The sequence below is a fragment of the Ornithodoros turicata genome, chromosome 4 (assembly GCF_037126465.1).
Source record: "Ornithodoros turicata isolate Travis chromosome 4, ASM3712646v1, whole genome shotgun sequence".
NCBI lineage: Eukaryota > Metazoa > Arthropoda > Arachnida > Ixodida > Argasidae > Ornithodoros > Ornithodoros turicata.
Window position 1 is genome coordinate 59,989,569 of NC_088204.1, and position 13,648 is coordinate 60,003,216.

General features: G+C 48.4%; 1 protein-coding gene across 1 annotated transcript in view; it reads right to left on the reverse strand.

Moving 5' to 3' along the window:
- Nucleotides 1–2,733: 2,733 nt before the first annotated feature.
- LOC135393248 (lysosomal alpha-mannosidase-like) overlaps nt 2,734–13,648 on the reverse strand; it is a 47,054-nt gene continuing 36,139 nt past the window's right edge. Inside the window, exons 8-16 of the mRNA XM_064623732.1 lie at nt 13,208–13,247; nt 13,082–13,151; nt 11,965–12,345; nt 10,764–10,997; nt 6,796–6,989; nt 6,029–6,098; nt 4,886–5,155; nt 4,685–4,822; nt 2,734–3,056 (exon numbers count right to left, since the gene is read on the reverse strand). Of these exons, the coding sequence (XP_064479802.1) occupies nt 2,808–3,056; nt 4,685–4,822; nt 4,886–5,155; nt 6,029–6,098; nt 6,796–6,989; nt 10,764–10,997; nt 11,965–12,345; nt 13,082–13,151; nt 13,208–13,247 (1,646 nt within the window). The 3' untranslated portion in view covers nt 2,734–2,807. The remainder of the gene's footprint in view (nt 3,057–4,684; nt 4,823–4,885; nt 5,156–6,028; nt 6,099–6,795; nt 6,990–10,763; nt 10,998–11,964; nt 12,346–13,081; nt 13,152–13,207; nt 13,248–13,648) is intronic.

Genomic DNA, 13,648 nt, shown 5'->3' on the forward strand with positions numbered 1-13,648 from the left:
GGCATTATCGAACATGAAACTGCACTGCATTGGTAGATCTGATGGATACTAGCATGCGCCACCTAGAGATCTGTGCTCGTTGTGGTTCGTAGGCTGCGCGACCCGTAGCGAGAGGCACCTGGCGAGCGGCACCGATCGAATGCCATGCTGACGATGACTGTCTGCTGCTACTTGTCCGGCTACACCTGGCTACTTGCCGCTTCTGCCTTCCTCCGTGCTTCCGGCAATCGCGATGCTTCTTGGGATTGCACTCTGGCGCTCGGCCGATTTTCTCGGTGTGGGTTCGGGGCAACTCAGTGCTGCACTGAACGGGTGCACTCCTATAATCGAAGACGTTCAGTGCGCACCAGTGCAGTTTATCGAGTATGGCAAGCCGCACCAGGTCGCACCAGGGCGCACCGGTGCAGTTTATCGAGGACGCTATATGAAACGAAACTCTAAAGCATAAACAGCATATCAGGAGATGAAATTATCACTGCTAAAAACACCACAAATGAAGCCTGGAACCTAAGATGAAAGAAAAACAAACAAAAATATTAGGTATGGGAGATATTCGTTTATAGAAAGTGGATCAAAATGGGCACATTACACAGCCGCGCCGATTTTTCAACATGGGCGGAGGCGGCGGCGGCGCGCCGACAGTTTTGGTACAGCGGCAACGGCGAGGCTCCAACCCCCGGCGGCGGCGCTTCGGCGCGGCGGCGCACACCTCTACCTCGTCCCGATGGAAAACTGTCGGAGGCAGAGGGGTCGGACTCGCTCAAAAAAGCGTGACCACACGGGAGCTGCCATCCGTTGGTCATGGAAGGCGTTGCCTTCCGTTGGCTGCTTCATTCCGCTAAACTTTTTTTCATCGTTTTCCTAAATTAATTACATGCTATTTAAACTCGGCGTACTATGTACGTGTCTCATACGTATTCGTTAAACAAACAAGCAGTGAATATTTTCCCACTACACCACTCGCTTGTGTGCTGTCGTTCGTTTGTCACTTTATTATCACGAAACTCGACAGACCAGAGCATGGAATGGCGGGCGGTTTCGTTTTTGCCATTTCCGGTTCCCGTTGGTTCGCAGAGCAGCATGAAAATGGCGGTTTACTGTGTGTATTCATCATGGTAATACTGTTGCCTTCGGAAATACATGCCTACATTCGTTACGATGGGTAACGATTTATTGATTTCGCTCGCGCAGCATACAAACGCCACTTCAACATGCCATTGGCGGTAAACATCTTCATCTGTGTCGGCGAAAAGCAAAGGGTTGGTGGTTTCGGAGGTAATTCCATAGATACGATTCACGTTTAATATGACGTTTACCTTGTGATTCCGATAGCACTACTCAATTCTGCACGTATCCCGAAGATTCGTACGTTCTCAACGCAATTACGCGGCTGGCCTGGCGGCCTGGCTTCCTATGGTGGACGTCGTTCCCTCTATCGGCTCGTTCACCCGTTTGTCATCTCACGTGACTTCACAGGGTTGGCAACAAACGGAGTAGCTCCGCTGTAGCTAGGGGGCTGAAATTCGTTCACTAACACTGTCCATGACCAACGGCTGGCTGCGCCCGTGCGGTCACGCTCGGGGATAGGAGAATCCCATCGACGGCGCGCCGAGTACGTTCTCTAGAGTTTTCCTATATTAACTCTATGGTCGGAGGGGCCGCTCCTCGTGTTTCATTCCTCCATGGTCTCACAGAACGGGGCGTCTGGACGGCGCCTTTCTCTCCGCCTTTCTCGCCCTCTCATTCCTCTGCTTAGGCAGTGACGTCACGCCACCGGAGCCCCTGCAGCTGCGGAAGCAGCCCTGGTCTCCAAAGTGTCACTACGGACTAAATCTCGTGTCTTCAGAATCCTACCAAAGTTATGTTACTGAAATCTTTTTGTTTCACTTTACATTCCTGCAAAATGCTCTACGGCTCAATTCCTAAATAATTCCTAAAAATGCTAAATTCCTGCTCTACGGGACGCCAATGCTAGAGAGAATAAATTTTTATCTTTGAGAACCGTGACGTCATGTTGGGCTCCAACGGAGTGCCCGACTCTCATCTGGCAACGTTGTCGCCCCTTCGCGTCCTCTCGAGGGGGACTCACTTTTTGTACTCCGTTTTCAATCAGTGTCACGTGACTTCTCCACCACGTGACCCTCCCCGAACGCCGGCGTCGTTGCTAGGAGTTGAATGCCTTCTCCAGAACATGACATCATTGCAATTTGTGGGCTTATGATTACGTCACCCGCTTCTCGCGCCATCGAAACTTGTGGAGGCTCAGCAGATCTTCAAAAATTCAAAGAAATGCACAGCGTTCGTGAACATTATTGAAATTTCAGGCATAGAATCCTTGAGGCACCTTCTTTTCATAAGTTTAATATGTGAAATATATAAAATATGTGCAATGTGTATAAAATATGTGTAAAAAATAATATGTAATAAATAAAATTAACGCTGTTTTTTGAGTCCGGAGTGTCACTTTAATAGGCCTTCATTTAATATCTCAGCACTTTTCGGACGAAATAATTAGCCAAGTAGATCTTGGCACAATGCCGAACATAGTGACATGCAATTCGTAGACGGGTTTCGCGATGGGACCGTCCCTTTAAGGAATGCCAGGGAAAGTATGGGAAGTTGCTTATGAGTCGGCGTTTTTTGGTGCGCGGCGGTGGTGGTCGGCGCGAAAACTTACTACAGAAGTTACTCCACACCAACGTTTCAAGTTATGTACGTCAAACACCCATGATGTCAGGTATGCATCAGTCATTGATTGTGCACAGTCATAGTTTATTTAACCTTCCCCAGCCTTGTCCCTGTCCCAGTCAGGGAGGAAGAAGGCGGGACCTGAGGCGATCGGCTCGTGCCACGAATGTCCGGATCTGTCCTGGCCTGAAGGAAACGGTGTCCTCAAAGCGGCTTCGGGTCCCTCGCTTGAGCCAGACGCGCATGCGTTGAGCCTCGCTCACTGGAGAACGACGCCGCCACAGAAAATGCAAGATCTCGTCCTTGTCTTGTGTGGACCCCAAAGATGTCTCCAAGATCTGGTACAGCACCTGGTTCTTCAGCAGCCGCTAAATATACGAGTTTTCAGATGACCACTCTGAACCAGCATGCAAAGTTACACTCAACCGTTAATTACACTCAATACAAAGCTCATGTGCGTTGGTAGTGGCTGACAGCTGCTACTGTTACACGAGGCGGCACGAAGCCTTTCTGCAGTTATCTTTTGCGATGTCCTCGCTTAATATATATGACAAAAAAGGGGGGGGGGGAAAGAAAAGAGAAAAAAACGATCAAGTAACACAAAAGCAAGGCGCTTATGTCTCCGAGTGGTGTATGTAACACACAGCCAATATCACTCCAGTGGACCTTCCATCAAGTTTCGACGTAAAATAATTTTCGGAAACAGGGCAGTTTACAGATTGGTACAGCTTGGGACAAAAGTTTACGGAACACCGGGGTGTGGCATTTCTCCACTAGAGCGACACCCTAGCAGCAAACAGGAGCACACAGAGAGCATATCCGGTCACGCGTTTCTTATTCGACCTCTTCCTCATATCTAGCAGGGGACCGCTACGATGATGAAATACGTCAGTGCCATGTTCCGTAAACTTTTGTCCCAAGCTGTACGTTCCTGCTTAGAGAATTTCTTACGGCAAATCTTCAGCCGTTAATCAAAACGTCTCACAATCTGCAAAATAATTTCAATTCCGACAGTGATGTTTGGCCGAACCGTGTCAAAAAGGGTAGAAACAGCAGCAAAACTGTAACTGCGTACATAAATTACATTGTGGGTTTGAGCGCAGATGAGCAAGACTCCATAGAAATCCTACCCCGTGAAGCATATGCAAGTCAAGCACGTGAAAGTGAAGCATGCACATGTGTGTGAAGCATACGAAGGGAGCTATACGCAATATGTAGGCGTAAACCAGAGGTGCGAGAGAATGCAGAGCGTTTCTGATGTGCGAGTACATCTGTTCTGCTATACAAACCTCATAAAACTGGCGCATCAGGAGGGCAGGACGACTGTCAAAGTCCAAACAACTCACACAGTTGCGCCCAACTGTGTGTAAAGCTAGACATTTATATTTATGCTACCATCGTCGCCAGTCTGAAGGACCAGTTGAATAACGCTTTGTGCGCGCCAGCTGCTTTGCTCAGAACTCAGCCACTCGTGACCCATTTGGTCAGCTCGCTTTTGTGGCCCTATAGAGGCAATCCCTAAAGCCGAAAGCACTGTGGACACTACGACATGTCCAAGATGGCGGACGGGATTAGCAGATTGAGTCCAAGTTGTGGCGGAGGATTTCACGTGTCCAACCTAGTTAATGTAACCAACTTGGTGGTCGGTTTCACTTTCTTTTGAATGTTTTGATTGGCGCCACCATGTTGGTGGGCAGCGGCCAACTTTGGTCTTTATAAGCGGACACCCGCTATTTTGCGACAGCTCGAGCGGGGACTTTCACCACCGGAGGATCTGGGACCTTGTCGCCATCACGTCCCCTGAGTTCTTGACCAGTAAGCCTTTGCCTTGTATATAATATTTGTATTAAATATTGTTGCTGTTGAGTTATCCCTCTTGTCGGACGTCTCCTGCAACCGGCTACCGCGTACTCGCAACACATCACCGGCCGGACCTCTCTACGGAACGAAGAAACGTTACTCTGTGCTACTAATATCGATTGTGTTTCGTACGTACCGACACCGGAAAATGTACGGGTGATTGTCCTTTTCCCGGTGGAGCGTACTCGAAACGAACCAGCAGTCTCTCCCCTGATATGCGCTCCAGGCTGAGGAGGTGCAGGTGCTCCGGTAACGGTTGCCTCAGGCCGCTCCACTGCAAGATACCACGAACACGTGTGAAAGCAATTCGGTGGGGGGAGCGCACTGTGAATCATACCCGGGTGCGCGTGAGGTTGGTGAAGTAAGTGTGCCTCGCGTCCACCATAGCCAAGACCGGTGGGTACGCGACGCGGCTGCCGAAGGTGCGTAAGAATCGTTGACCTTCTTCGACGGAACCCAAGTGGATCCAGTGTTTGCCCGTGACCTTCTCCTCTGGGTCGCCGAGAAGCCTTCGCTGGACGAGGAGTTCTATTCTACCTGGTCCAGGACTGGAAGCGGCTTGGGAGCGGTCTGGGAACACAGTCAGCTGTAGGTCTTTTGCATCGTCCTGCGGGAAGCGTAGTGGAACTTGTTGCGGTTTCCGAAAAGGTGGTTTTATTCTGGTACATACTAGTGCGAGCGGCGTCATTGCCACAGTACACATTGCTTCCGCCAGAGGACTGTACCTTGGACTATATCTTTGTTGTGGTAGCCAGGTTTACCGTAGTTGTTAGAAACGGAACGTCACCGCATAACGCGCTCAAGGTCAATTAACATTCGGTACGGTATCGCTCTGCCCCACAGGGGGGATATATGTTTATTATAAACAAAAGGAGGGAAAGATTAGCCTGCCTCACGATTTACTGAGGAAGAGAGGGACAATCGCCATTTTACTGACACTCTACGTGCATGTAAGGTATCGTAGAAACTGTAGGCCTCTCGTTAGCATCAATCACACGACTATAGACGGTGTAATTCTGAAGGCTGGTTGGTCTTTAGCGTGTTATACACCTGTCACAAAGTCAGTCTTCAATTATAATTGAATCCAATGGTCATTGAACATGTGCGTAGCGCCACCTAACGTGTAACGTGTCAACTTCTCAAGGGGCATTATATCCAATGCTCCCTGAGAGGTCGACACGTTGCACGCTTGGTGGCGCTACGCGAATGTCGATGAACGTTCGTTTCAATGATCATTGAAAGCTGCCTGTGTGACATGGGTGTTATACGGCTCAGCTCTTACTGCCGTAATCTCGTTCCTTCCACAGGGGCCCAGAGAACCTATAGTGCGCCCCAAGGGGCCCTCTCAGTGACCTCGGCAGTGCATTGAGAACGCACGTCCACCAGGTTCAAAGGACTTCTAAGGACGGAGTGAGAATACTGCGGTTATAATGTAATGCCCGCGTGCCCTTGACATGCTTTCAAAAGATAAGACTCTTACCGTGAGAAATACCCACGATGTAACTGGATAAAAGTTGGCGGCTACGGGACTGCCGTCCTGGTGCTTCCGCCTGTAAATACCACATCCTTGTGTACATGACGGAGGATATGTTTCCTGTTTCACTCAAACGAGAGAAAGAGATTGGTGGAAAAGCAGTTACATAAAATGTTAGAAAGGCGTGCGCGAACTACAATGGGGCATCCCATAAGTTCTCGGCCTGAACCAGAAGGAGGTGGCCCAGGTAAATGAACTGTTGGTTTTCAACGTTAGCTGGCATCGTTTAGCAATCGGATACCATTTGGGCCGCGCCATACCATACCATATCATACCGCATCGCCGATACCATACCACATCGCAGCGCTTATGTAGGGACCTACGGTACCTACGGCGACTGCCTGGTTCGTCACTCCGTTTGCGTTAACTCTTGTTAGAACTATGGTTCACCCACCACTGATAGGCACACTGATAGGCCGCAGTGGTGTAGCAAGAGGGGGGGGGGGGGGGTTCAAACCCCACATCCCGAAATCGTACCTTTGTCAGTGCCTTTGGGAGAGGGAAAGGACTGTGAGATCCTCCTCCCTCATGTAAACTCCCCATCGAACCCTTCCCGAAATATTTTTCTGGCTACGCCACTGGTAGGCAGTGCATTTATGGGATTCGTCTCCGGCCTTTTTGGGGTTGGTCAACGTAGAGTGCTGCATCTCTACATATTTTCTTAAGAGTAAGTACATGTTCTCGTAAGAACTAAGAAGTGTGACCACATATACCGTCTCTCGATGCTTCGTCTCCCGTTGATGTCCGTAGAAAAGCGATCTCCGGAGCGGACTGTAGATTCAAATCGCGTGACGATCTCTTTACCCTTGCGGTCATCCACCGGAACGGCGCCCATTTCCCACTCGAGCTCGATAACGTCCTCGCTATCGTAGAGGCGTACCACTTGACGCAGCCAAGGCCCAAACTCCTGCGTAACATGTAACATGCTCTTAAAGTGGGACTCCGCAACAAAATCACCACAACGGTTGTGGTATATCTGTAATCTTTGGGATGTCAGGAACCTGTGTACGAAACATCCCGATCCAAAACTGTGCAGATTTTACTCAAACATATTATTACGAAGCGAGCGCTTCGCCTCTGTGACGCGAGAGGGCGCCGAAAGCAACACACGGTCAGAGCCGTATATTAAAAGGGAGTCTGGCCATTGGGAGGAGTCACAAAAAGAGGCTCGACCTGTCAATCACAGTTTCGCTCCTCTGATTGGTTTGCTTTTTACCAAGGGGGTCGCCATGACACCATACTGCCACCCAAAATGGCGGCGAAAACAAACACAGTGAAGCGGGGATTTCGTGACAAAAAATTTTCACAGACTAACCTGATTTTACGCTGCAAATGTACATCCTAATATAAATTTCTCGGAAATTAGTTTCAACTTATGGTCATCCATCGATATCTAACTGAAAATAATACGTTTTGTCGCCGGTGTTAGGCCTAGTGAACACGGCGATCACAACGAAATCATAACAAAAACGGTGCTGTGCTGTACAATCTTATTTTTAACAGCTGGATTTCATGGATATAAACATTCTTGTCTCTTATATTCCAACTATTCATGTAGATTTGTTTAAAAATCATACCGACAACAGAGTGTGTATATATGTACGGCTTACGGCTTATATGGTGTATATATATACGGCGGAATGTGTATATATAATATACGGCTCTGCGCACTGTCAGAGCCGTATATTAAAAGGGAGTCTGGCCATTAATGGGTCATGCCTATACCTGAAGCTCCACCCACTTTTTCAGCTTTCCGACCAATGCAGTCTTGAAATATGGGGCGCTATCAATCAGCCTATCCTCACTATTTGCCCCCCTATCCAACATGGGCTGCGCCATTTTGGGTGGCAAGTGGATTGGATGGGATTGAAATGGATACCTCTCGCAATCTGCAAAACTAGTGGATTGTTGGTGCAAATTTGATAAGCGCCACCTAGGGAGCGTAAGGCACGTCGGGAATTGTCGTCTGCTTCCGTCGTTGTACCGCTGCCGGCAGAACCACCTGCTGGGACACATTCTGTTGTCGGTATGATTTTTAAACAAATCTACATGAATAGTTGAAATATAAGAGGCAAGAATGTTTATATCCATGAAATCCATCTGTTAAAAATAAGATTGTACAGCACAGCGCCGTTTTTGTTATGATTTCGTTGTGATCGCCGTGTTCACTAGGCCTAACACCGGCGACAAAACGTATTTTTTTCAGTTAGATATTGATGGATGAGCATAAGTTGAAACTGATTGCTGAGAAATTTATATTAGGATGTAAATTTGCAGCGTAAAATCAGGTTAGTCTGTGAAAATTTTTTGTCACGAAATCCCCGCTTCACTGTGTTTGTTTTCGTCGCCATTTTGGGTGGCAGTATGGTGTCATGGCGACCCCCTTGGTAAAAAGCAAATCAATCAGAGGAGCGAAACTGTGATTGACAGGTCGAGCCTCTTTTTGTGACTCCTCCCAATGGCCAGACTCCCTTTTAATATACGCTCGGCACACGGTTGCTGACGGATGCTGACGTCATCCGGCAAGGGAGGAAGAATGCAGGCTTGGAAGCAGACGACAATGCTCGGTGACGTCACGGAAACCTCCTCCGGTCGAACCGCCGTAGTATGGAGCTCTGTTTTCTGCTCTTCGTATTTCGGTTTCGGTTTGCTATTGTCATCATTGACGAATTAATTACTCGCGCAAAATGAATGCGAATGTTGTATTCGGTATGGGAGGGGGGGGAGGGGGTTCGTGTTCGGTATGATGCTCACCTAATTATTTTCGAATACTTGCGAAGTCTCCATTTAAGCACTAGTGGGCGTCAACAACACATGCGAGCAGTCTCTGGTTTTGATTGGATTTTATCCGACAGACCTTTATACAAACTTCGTAAATCGTGTTGAAGTTACAAAAGCAGGTAGCATTGAACTGGGCAGATGCACCGGCCTTAGAGACGACCCTCTGTTTACAAATATGTGACGTCACGAGAAGACCGGTTCGAGGTTATATTTTGCCGGGGTGGGCAAAAAGCGGGAAAAACGCGTCGGCTGATAAAGCCGAGTGCCCACCAGCATGCTTTGCGCGGCGGCGTTACGTAATCAATGACGTAGGGGCTCAGGTCGTCTACTGCGACCTCATGAGCCGTGCGTATGATAGCAACGTTTGCTAAAGCGGCGTCAGTAGGTCACGTGGAACTGGCATTTTTTCTTCTTTCTTTATTTACTTCACTGGCTTTGTACCGAGATTTTCAGTTGGTGAGGCTCTCATGTCGACGAGAGGGCTTGACGTTCGTGACTCGTCAAAGGTTGTGTACCTACGCGCTGCTGACAAGGTCCCAATAAAGTTGAAACAGCTGTCCTATGCTGGGTTTTGAACGTTTGAGTTGTAAACTCATGTACTACGTGCAGCCATAAAGTTTCTGCTTCTTTCTCTCGTCAGGTACGACATCTATATATATGAATGTCTATATCCCGAATACAGGATTCATAACAGACTGAGATATGATACAATTAGTATCTGGAGCTCATGGTACTTCGGCAGAATCTGCAACAACGGACTTAATAAGCCTGAAGTGGGAGTTTGGCGATGTTCCCACTGTGTGTCTGCTGTCCACTGCTGTAAATTGCTTTGAGTACCATGAGTAGTTGAAGCAACATGAGTGAGTAGTATCGTGAGTGAGTTTACAAAACCTGTGGCCCTTTCGTTTTTGTTGAAGACCGAAAGCGGCAAAGGGGGTGGTGACGTGATATGCATATCCCTTTCCGAGGACGCAAAAAAAGCTATGAAGAGGACGTACGTTAAGCTTACGCTGGAAGCCGTAGCGTTGGGATCGCGTTGCATCGTCAAGAGGCGAAAATGCAGCTGAGCTTTTGGAGGCTGTTCTTATGTCAACAAAACGGGCAGCCGTTGTGCTACAGGGTTCAGAGTCTTGAGAGGTGAGAAAACGAAAAACGAAAGAGCCTAGTTGGTGATGCGGGGATTTGTCTCTCGAATATACGAGGCTAAGCACTATGCTGATGCGATTTCGCGTTCAAACGTTATTGAGCATGGAAAATCTGGTGCTGAAGAGAACGCTTTCACTCTCTCCCTCAGTTCCTATAAATATAGTATTATTATCGTCGAAAGCAACGGGCCAAGGAAAGATGCGAGGCTTACCTGTCCCTATTGCTTACTCCCCTGGATAGAAGTATGACTTTGTGTATTGAATATATGGACTATAATATTCCAAACAGTGCACCAAACGCATGCGGTTAGAGATGGTTTCTCAACTCTTTTGGGCTTTGCATTTCTCCGAGGGATGATATCTACACGTTTGCGGCGTATAATTTTTTGCTGAATCATTTAGTGCGCAGCTGCTTACCTGCATCTTCCGACTGCAAATCAAGTGAACGTCCCTCAGTTTCAAGTTTGCCACGCATTCTGGAGACAAAGCAAGACGTGACTGCACTCCGGCTAAACATTTTTTAAATCGTTTTCAGTAAATTGGGGTTATTATAGTATGTGGACCTCAGGTGGACGACATGCCAAGGAAGAAAAACGTCCAAAAGCCATTCCAAATGTGCGGGAGACTACAGGCACACGACGAGTCCCATCCTTAGGCTTTTGCACTTCCCTCGTCTTTTCAGACTGCATGTGCTGTTCTAGTCTACCTTTAAGAACTCGAGCGGGATGAATAAATACCGTACCCGAGTAACTCACCTGGTGCAGTTCCTGCACAAGAGATCCCTTGATGATACGGTAGGTAACGTTATGACCCAAGTGGAAGGGCTCTTCGTTAACCGGACTGAAGATTCGCGCGTCGGCGGCAGGTCGACTGGTGCCCTGGTAGGCATGGTACGCCATGAAAGTTTGTCTGAGCACCACCTGCTGGCCGCCTCGAAGCATGACGCCGCTGAGAAGACCCGTCGTGGTGTCCACAAGAACGCGATAGCGCTGAGCACAAACAAGAACGCGTTCGCATGAGTTCATAGCCAGGTCTTCATACAAAGATAGCATGATACGCGAACGGGAAAGTTCTGTTGACGATTAATATAGGTCGAAGGGTTTTACGTACCCTTTAGCTGAGCTAATAATGCGACCATTAAACAAACAAAAATGATGAATGTGCGATGTCCTCTGCCTTCTATAATATAAGGCACCAAGGAACAACAAGAACAACCATCAAACAATACTCAGGGAAAAGACGTGATGACGCCAGTAATCGCAACTGTCGGGTCAATCAGGAATCGGGAAAAGCGTGGGTGGTTGTCCGTCCCCCGGCACTCTAGCTCAAGCGAAAAGGCGTGCTGCTATGGTATAGCGGTTAGCACATCTGACCGGAGATCAGAAGACACAGGTTCGATTCCTGGCATAGGCACTTCCTTACCCTGAGTTGTTCGAATTCGCTATTCTCTGGGCGTTTGAGTCTTACGTGTGTGTGTCGTCCCTAATTGTGGTCTGCCTCGTTCATTTCTCGTTGTTTACGTGGAAGAGCAACCTTATTTGCTTCGAAGATTAAGGCGTAGTTAGGAATAGGATCTTTGGCATTCTATATGACGTGGTGGTGGTGGTTGGCAAATAACAAGGGGAGGTTGAATTCGCGCAAGCGAATTCTGCTACCCCCCAAAAAAGAAAGACGGTAGATCCCAAAGCAGAAAAAAGAAGAAAGGAAACGGTACGATTGCACCACAGAAGGTGCGAGCGCACCGCAAAAGTTCACCGGGGTGAGCGTCTCGACCGCGACCACGCAGGACCGAGCGCGCCGTTCACGTCAAGGATCATAGTAATGACGTTTTGACATACTTCTCCTATTTTTTCTTCTGAATTCATTCCTGTGCTCGTATTGCGATACCCGATGGTCGTACGCGCAGAACTTTTGTTCTTTTAACCGCAATAATACAATGTTCTGCGTTAAGCTCACCTTGTTTCGTATGACCATTAGCTTGCTCTTGGCCTTGTGGCTCTTTGTTGGAAGGGGCGGGACTGTGGTGATGGTGGACGCTTCAGAGCGTGAGAGATGCACGGCTACGGGTCCCAGGGCTTCCAGTTCCACACGGGCAACTGCCTCGTTGGTGCCGGGTACGTTGGGAATCGGCTTCCCGTCAGCTAGGTACGTAAAGCCAGATTTTGCCGGCAAGCGGATGTACAAGGCATAGGAGAAAGACAGGGGATTATAGATGATTAGCCAGCTTTCATCGACGTCCAAGCAGCCACGATCCGTGCCGTTGCAATGGTTGAGTTGCATTTGGCTCACAGAGTTGCCTTCCCACAGGAGGACGCGCAGCGCTTCGTCCATCACCAACTGGAGAGTACATCACATCAGACAGTATTCCGCATGGCACCTGCACCGTCGGCTTTGTATGCGGCATTTCTATGGATAGCAGCGTGGACTCGCAATGCACGTGCATTTAGAGAGTGGTGTTTTTTGCGTTGTGGGGAATCCATAGCATATTGTGCTTTCTCGGCTGCTTCGCACTTGCTGGAAGTCGACTGCGTGGGAGAAGTTACGGAAAACGAACTGGAAGGCACAACGCTTCGTCTGATGCTGAACTACGGATTTGCTCATGATTTATTTGACATCTACTATCTATACCGGTTATACTGTTTAACGAGTGAGTGCTGCACCGGTAGGAGACAGCTTGCGGACATTCGACAGCGTGCACGTTGGGCGACCCAGCTAGGATGAAGAAAATGAACATTTCCCGGAGAACATTCTTGGAGATCAAAATACGCGTGTACTTCGCGTGTTCCTGCGAAGATGGAAGTTTCATTCCCGTCTAACAGTCTTCTACTTTTGTAACGTTATGGATTACGTTCTATATTCTGCGCATTAAATTAATATTGAAGATGATGACGGCAATACAAAAATATGGCGCCGGCGACCCACACGTGGCGTGGGACAGGCTGCTGCGGAGCACTTCAACACTTTGGTTCTTTCAGAGCACTCCAGTAATCTTATTTTCTGTCGTGGTCTTTACACCGAGACAATAACGCAATTAATCTAACGGTACCAACGTAAACTCTCTTCCTATACTTACGGTGCACTGTGCCACTCCGGCTTGTAACCGCGCTTCGTAGTCGGAAAGGAGTTCGCCACGTCCGGTGCCCCTGATGAGGAACACAGTTTGTCAATGTAAGAGGGGCGACACTGGAGGCTCACCTACGTGATTATATTGTGGCTTTGACCAAGGGCCACGGTTCCTCCTGCGTACATACAGAAAGAGAGACAAATTCGTTGTCACCTATTCAGATGCTCAAAAGGTATAGGCTCTGTGAGACAAGGCTCAACTGACATGTTTAGAAGAACAGCGAAATGACATACGGGACTGTTCGAAAACCAGCTTAATCAATCAAGGCGTTTACCAGAAGGGGTCAAGCAAAGTATCTTCGCCGAACGTTACCTTACCACTGCGCAATTCAGTAAAAAAAACAAAAAAAAATAGCTGCATCATATAGCTGCATCAAACATAGCTGCTTGTGTGGTGTGGTGTGCCCTGGCGCGGTGGCCCTGGCCTGTGGCGGTGCCCTGGCCTGTGGTGTGGCGCGGTCCGGTCTGCTCCCCATTACCCCCCCCCCCCCAAAGCAAGATACCCTATCACAGAGTG